Genomic DNA, 6617 nt, shown 5'->3' with positions numbered 1-6617 from the left:
GTGGGCGAAGCTACCAATGCTGGGATGGGGCGCCCCGGGACGAGAGAGTGCGGCCTCAAAGGGCGGAGGGGTCAGTCTCCGGCCCCTCGGCCGCGGGATTCCGGCGGCCGTCGCCGCTCGGGAGAAAACTCTGGTCCCGCCCGGCCCCGGCAGCCGTCCGCAGGGCCCTGGCTCGCGCGGGTTCTAAAATGAGGACAAAGCCCGCCCGGATTTAGCGTGCGCGCGCCGCTGCGGCCAATGGGACGCCGGCGCGGGGTTGAGTGACGGGCGGGCGCGGCCAATGAGCACGCGCCTTGTTGCGAGGTGCGCCCGGCCCCGGCATTATAAAGAGCGCCACGAGTCGGCATTGTCAGGCGGCGGCACCGCGCGGGCCCGAGCGAGCCTGTCGGTCGGTGGGCTCCGTGCGGCGCGGCGGCGGCGGAGGGCGCGAGGTCCCGGCGGCTCCGTCAGCGGACGGAGGCAAGGCCCGGCAGCGCGGGCGTGAGCGCGGCCGAGCCCGCGGCGCCTTTCCGGCGAGTGGGGACGAGCGGGCCCCGCGGCGTCATCGGCGGCGAGGTGAGCGGCCGGGCCCGCGGGCGGCGGGCGGGAGCCTGGGCGGGAGCCGCGCGGGCCTGACGTGCTGGGGCCGCTCGTTGCAGGAGCCGCCGCGCCCCGGCCTAGCATGTCGGAAGCGGGTGAGGAGCAGCCCATGGAGACGACGGGCGCCACCGAGAACGGACACGAGGCCGCCCCGGAAGGCGAGTCGCCGGCGGGGGCCGGCACCGGGGCCGCGGCGGGCTCCGGAGGCGGGAGCGCGGCGCCGCCGGCCGGCAACCAGAACGGCGCCGAGGGCGACCAGATCAACGCCAGCAAGAACGAGGAGGACGCGGGGTAGGTGCGGCCGCGGGCCGACCGGGGCGCCGCCTTTGTTCCGGGGCCGCCTTTTGTTGGCGCCACGCGGCGGGGGGAGGGGCGGGCGGGCGGCCGGGGCCTGCTCGCGGCCCGCCGCCCGGCCCCTCCGCGCCCGCCGCGCCGCCGCTAGTGCCGGAGTTTGCAGGAGTTTGTTGGGTCGACTTTGGCGCCGCCCCGGGGCCGCTCGCGCGGGGCCGGGGGGCGGGCGGCCCGGGAGGAGGAGTGCGCTCGGACCCGGGGCCGGGGCCGGCCTCGGGCTCCGCGGGGCTGCGTGGGCGGAGTTGGCGCGCGCCCCGGCCGCGGCCTCCCTCCCTCCCCCCCACCCCTGCGGAGGGCGGAGTCACGGTCTGAACGCGGTCTCCGGCCCCCGGAAGCCTCGAGTTCCTTGAGAGCGAGCTCTCGGGGGCGGTGAGGACGGGCCGGGCCGGCGGCCTTTCGCCTCCCGTGCGTGTTAGTTAAAGGACTTCCAGTTGTGAGCGTTCAGGGCCTCTACCCAGGCCAGCGCGCCCTCCCTTCGCCTGCCCCGTCGGGGGCTGCGCGGTCTGAAGCTTCTCCAGCGTCAGCGTCGTGTGGGAGGGTCGTGAGGATGGGTCGAGGTCGGACCCTTGGGGACTCTCAGGCCAGAGCTGCGTTGCGGCAGGCGGCTTTGCTGCGAAGCCGTAGCCCCGAAGGTGGTGTCGGGCCAGCCCTTCTAGGATCGCGGCTTTCTCGGAAGGCTCGTTGGCACGTGTCCTTACCATTTCAGAAAAATGTTCGTTGGTGGCCTGAGCTGGGATACCAGCAAAAAGGACCTGAAGGATTATTTCACCAAATTTGGAGAGGTCGTTGACTGTACAATAAAAATGGATCCCAACACTGGCCGGTCAAGAGGGTTTGGGTTTATCCTCTTCAAGGATGCAGCCAGTGTGGAGAAGGTAAGCTGGGCGCTTGATGTCAGCGGTCTTAGGTTCTAAGAGGATAGGACGGCAATCCGAGAGCACCATTAGTTTGTGCGCTCTGTAGGTGGGTGAGGGCTTGGGGAAAAGCGGCGGTGAGGAACTCTCCTGTTTTTGAAGGGATTAAAAAACACAGATTAAGTGCTGATGGGTATGGGCTCGCGTGGTCCAGGAAGATTACCGCTGGTGTTCATTGCCTGTTTGGTGTCTCTTCTGGGCACTGGTAAAGCAAACGCTTTATTGCGAGGACTAGAATAAAGAGTCCAGGGTTGCTGTGAACTGGGCATTATTTTAGCTCCATTTTACAGAAAACAAAGGCTCAGAAGTACAAGTAGAAGAGCTCACACGCCTCAAAAGGGTGGATTCCAACCCTAGCAGCCCACCCGCAGCCTTCCTCACTGCTGCTTAACTTCTGGAAGAGAAGGGCCTTAACCTGAGACTGCCTTCTCTGGGAAAGCGGTGGGGGCGAGGCCTGTAGGGGTTCCGATAAACTAGCTGTACTCGAGGTTTGGAGATGAAGCTGGGTCGCTGACTCAGGTTAGGGCTGGATTTTGGAGGGGCCAAGCACGTTTTGTACCAGTGTTGAGGTCTTTGTGGCTCAGAGGGAAGGCCCTTGTTGAGGGGGTTGGTGCTGCTGAGTTAGAACCTAATTTGCTTCTGTTGGGGCAGGTCCTAGACCAGAAGGAACACAGGCTGGATGGCCGTGTCATTGACCCCAAAAAAGCCATGGCCATGAAGAAGGACCCGGTAAAGAAAATTTTTGTGGGGGGTCTGAATCCTGAAGCCACTGAGGAGAAGATCAGGGAGTACTTTGGCGAGTTTGGGGAGGTGAGTGTGTGCCCCTGGGGGTGGCCTGCCGGTTGCCCTGAGGTTGCTTTCTCCCTGGTCCTTGGCAGCCTTGGCTGGCTGTAGCTCTCCTCGGCGAGGCTTTTTTACTCTGGCCTTCTTGGGTCTCTTCTCCTGGGGGTTCGCTATGGGCCCTGGGTGGCAGGAGGCATTGGTTCTGAGCTGTGTGTGTGTTTACAGATCGAGGCCATTGAGCTTCCGATGGATCCAAAGTCGAACAAAAGACGAGGGTTTGTTTTCATCACCTTTAAAGAAGAGGAACCTGTGAAGAAAGTTCTGGAGAAAAAGTTCCACACCATCAGTGGAAGTAAGGTAAGGTGTCTCCAGCTCTCTATCTGGCCTGCTGCTGGAGAGCTGGCTCTTCCAGGTGTGGGTTAGGAACTGGGCTACCTGTCCAGGGCGGGCTTAGCCTACTGTGTTCCTGCAGTGCGTGCTGTCCTGTTCGGGGCAGATGGTCCCCTCTGTCCTTGGGGGAGTTCCTAGGCTGGTAGAATTGGCAGAAACCCAGGATTGTGGGAGACAGGAGAAAGGGTGGTTTCTGTGGGCGAGGGCATGTTGAGTGGCCCCTTTGATTCCTGACTGAAAGCTAGAGGTCACGGTGTTCTCAGTCTAGAGTCCAAGGTGAATATGGCCTGAAGTGAAAGTCTCAGAAGATTCTAGAACTTCTGACATTCAGGGGTTTGTTTCCTTTGGGTAACGTCTTTCCTGCTGTGGAGCTTTTTCCTCTCTTCTGTCACAACCAAATCTTTGTTCACTTCCACCCCCTTCGGATGTTGGTTTAGTCAACTCCCACCTCAGGTGGAGATTCTTCCCAAAGTTTGCAGAGTTTAGTCAGCTTGCGTCCATGGTCAGTTGTGCCTGAGGTGAGCGCTGCTGCGCTGTGAGAACTGCAGCCCTTCCCGCTGAACTCTGGCCAGGCAGGAGGCTCGGGTCCAGGCAGGAGGCTCAGGTCCAGGCAGGAGGCTCGGGTCGCGGCAGGAGGCTCGGGTCGCGGCAGGAGGCTCCTGGGGTCGCGGCAGGTATTCTCCAGGTGGCTGCGGAGGCGGTTGAGGGTGTGGCTCGCTGGCAGGGTGTGGCCGGTCTGAGCGGGAGTGGCGGCCAGATAAGGTGGGACAGGTAGGGTGGGGCTTCTAGAAGTCTTAATCCTGGCTGGGAGTGACGCTGAATTCAGGATTGGGCCCTTACATTTTTACATGAGAGGAGTTTGAATCTTGGGAGTGCTGGGTAAGAGCTCATTCCCTCTCCCCGAGTGGACATTGAGTGACACAGGCCTTTCGTTTCTCCTGTGTCTTCCTGTGACATGGGCAGGAAGTACCTGTAAGGTAATCGACTGCTGCTGGGTTTGGAAATCAATGTATTTGGCGTTTTTTAATTAAACAGAAAACCTCCGATGGCATCACCCGGTGGGGGTGGTTTCCCAGCTCATTAGGGTACCCTTGAATAGCGACACCTTGTATCAAATGGCATTTTACTGGTCCTCATTAGGGGAGTATATGTGCCAGGGTATTTTCCTTAAAAAGTCTCAAGTCCTGGTTTACTTAGGAGCACTGGGAGGTCCCTGACCCTAACCCCACCCACAGTGGGCAGATTTTTTGAGCAAAAAGGAAATGGACTCTCTGGCTCCTAAGGGGATCTGGCCCTTCCCAACAACAGGCCCCGGTTGGGGGAAGAGGGGGGAGCAGTGTAGCCGCAGGGAAGCCCCGCCCTGAGCCTCCGTGGCTTGCTTCCTCCAAGCCTGAGGTCAGGGTCGCCACCTCGGTAGTTTGAGTGGTATGCTTCATTTTTTCTGTAAAGAAAAAAAAATGAGAAAGTTTTTGTTTTGTTTCTTCCCCCCTCCAAGGCCCCTGATCTGAGAAGCCAGCTCTGACCCACCCCCCTGCGCAGTAGGCCCAGGCTGGCATCAGACCTGCCCCCTGGGGTGGGATCTTGCTACACTGCGTTGGCATTGGCCTCGCCGCGTCTCCTCCCAGGCAGTCATTAGTTGCGGAGCGGCCCCTGGGCTGCCATCAGGCCTGGGGTTATAGCTGTCACCCCAGTAAGTTCTCTGAGGGGAGAGGTTTTGGCCAAAAAGGCCCTAGTGAGTCTTGGTCCTTCGAGATTTTAGTTGTGGTCCTGAAAGCTGCTAGCTCAAATGTGGCTTCCCACTTCAGCATATTTTGTGTTTTTTTTTGGTTTGTTTTTAAAGATTTGTTTTAGAGAGTGTGCGTATGTAGGGGAGAGGGAGAAACTTGAGCAGATTCTGCTCAGCAAGGAGCCCCATGCAAGGCTCGATCCCTGACCCTGAGATCATGACCTGAGCTGAAACCAAGGGTTGGGGCGCCTCCCTGACTGCGCCACACAGGCGCCCCTGGGCATACTTTGTTTTTGAGCAGGTCGTTCCAATCGGCCAGCTGAGTATCTGTCGGCTGAGGTCTCTGTCCACAAGTCCCTACCCAGCGCTTGTCCCAGTGGTCTGACCCATTGTCCTCTCTGCTTTCAGTGTGAAATCAAGGTGGCCCAGCCCAAAGAGGTCTATCAGCAGCAGCAGTACGGCTCTGGGGGCCGTGGGAACCGCAACCGAGGGAACCGAGGCAGTGGTGGTGGCGGTGGAAGCGGAGGTGAGTGGAACCCAGATGAATGAAGATGGGTCCCTGCCTGCATGGAGCTTCTGTGCCCGTCTGGGGGGCGCGCTCTGGCCTCCGGTGCGTGGTGCGCCAGGCCGGGCAAGTCACGTCGGCTATGCTGCTGCTGCTGCTTGGCATGGCAGAGCCTGGCGCTCTTGTGGCTGGGACCCCAGGGCAGAGGGGCATTCGCCTTGCAGCCCGGGGGGCGAGGGGGGCGTGAGGGGGTGCGCTTGGCTCGGTGGCGGTCCTGAGTCTCGGTACGCCCCTGGGCGGGTGGGCAGAAGGTAGGGCAGGGTTGTGCCAGGCGCTTTACCTCCTTCTGTCCAGGCCCCTCTGACTCCAAAGCCTGAACTTCATCCTTTTTAAGGCCCGGCTGCCAGGGCGCGTGGGGGTGAGGAGAGGGAGATTGGAGAGAGAGTGAGCTCCTGCCTCATTTGCCCCGAGCGAAGGTAGCGGTCAGGTCTCTCCTGGCCTTCAGATCCCAGGCTTGGGTCTCAGATGCAGGGCCGGGCCCAGGGCCCTCAACTGCAGGACAGCAGTCCCTTGGCTTCTACCTCTGAGTTGCCATAGTAACCCCGCCACCCAAAGGGCAGGATTTCCTCCATCCTAGCTCCTGCGTGTGCTAAATGGTCCATGGGCCCCTGTGCCCTGCTCCCCCCACAGGTCAGAGTCAGAGTTGGAATCAGGGCTACGGCAGCTACTGGAACCAGGGCTACGGCTACCAGCAGGGCTACGGGCCCGGCTATGGCGGCTACGACTACTCGCCCTATGGCTATTACGGCTACGGCCCCGGCTACGACTACAGTAAGTAGGAGAGAGGGAGGCCCCGTCCGCTCACCCCCAGCCCCCGGGAGGCAGGACAGACAGTGCAGGGGCCACTGGCAGCAGGGGCTTTGGAGTCGGACAGGCTGGGCTCGGGGGGCCTGGCGCGGCCTCTGGCGCCACCGGAAGGAGCTCTGGAGCTCCTGGGCCTCAGGAAGGCGGGGTATGAGCCCGGGTGAGGGTGCACAGCAAGCGCCTGGCACAGGCTGGAGGCTCGGGAAGGCGGAGCTGCGACCGTTGTCGTTCTCATCCCCAGGTCAGGGTAGTACAAATTACGGGAAGAGCCAGCGACGTGGCGGCCACCAGAATAACTACAAGCCGTACTGAGGCTGCGGCAGGACGCGCGGCCGAGCGCGCAGTCGGGATCGCGAGTGAACACGATTATGTACCAAATCTCACCTGGCATACTTTCTATGGCCTGTCCCATGTGCATCTTATTTAAAATTTCCCCCTTGGAAATCACTCTCCTGTTGACTATTTCCGGAGCTCTAGTTGTTGTAGGCAGCGTGCGGGGTCTCTG

The 6617-nt window shown here is 61.2% G+C and overlaps 2 protein-coding genes across 5 annotated transcripts in view; one reads left to right on the top strand and one right to left on the bottom strand.

Moving 5' to 3' along the window:
- The first annotated feature begins 355 nt into the window (after positions 1-355).
- On the top strand, positions 356-6556 carry HNRNPAB (heterogeneous nuclear ribonucleoprotein A/B). Of its 2 annotated transcripts, XM_026507760.4 has the most exons (8): positions 356-555; positions 639-870; positions 1637-1805; positions 2496-2654; positions 2853-2984; positions 5152-5269; positions 5939-6079; positions 6354-6556. In XM_026507760.4, exons 2-8 carry the CDS (start codon positions 662-664, stop codon positions 6422-6424), a joined length of 999 nt encoding a protein of 332 aa, XP_026363545.1. In that variant the 5' UTR covers positions 356-555; positions 639-661; the 3' UTR covers positions 6425-6556. The 2 variants fall into 2 exon arrangements, with proteins under 2 accessions (XP_026363545.1, XP_026363546.1); XM_026507761.4 differs by lacking the exon at positions 5939-6079 and having other exon boundaries at positions 358-555.
- The window catches only part of PHYKPL (5-phosphohydroxy-L-lysine phospho-lyase), a 37683-nt gene continuing 35075 nt past the window's right edge, over positions 4010-6617 (bottom strand). For all 3 annotated transcript variants that reach the window (XM_026507755.4, XM_044387326.3, XM_057307098.1), the window contains one exon: positions 4010-4458. The gene's annotated coding sequence lies outside the window, so the exon portion shown is untranslated. The remainder of the gene's footprint in view (positions 4459-6617) is intronic.

The sequence above is a fragment of the Ursus arctos genome, unplaced genomic scaffold, assembly GCF_023065955.2.
Source record: "Ursus arctos isolate Adak ecotype North America unplaced genomic scaffold, UrsArc2.0 scaffold_5, whole genome shotgun sequence".
NCBI classification, from domain to species: Eukaryota; Metazoa; Chordata; class Mammalia; order Carnivora; family Ursidae; genus Ursus; species Ursus arctos.
This window is presented reverse-complemented; position numbering and strand designations above follow the sequence as displayed.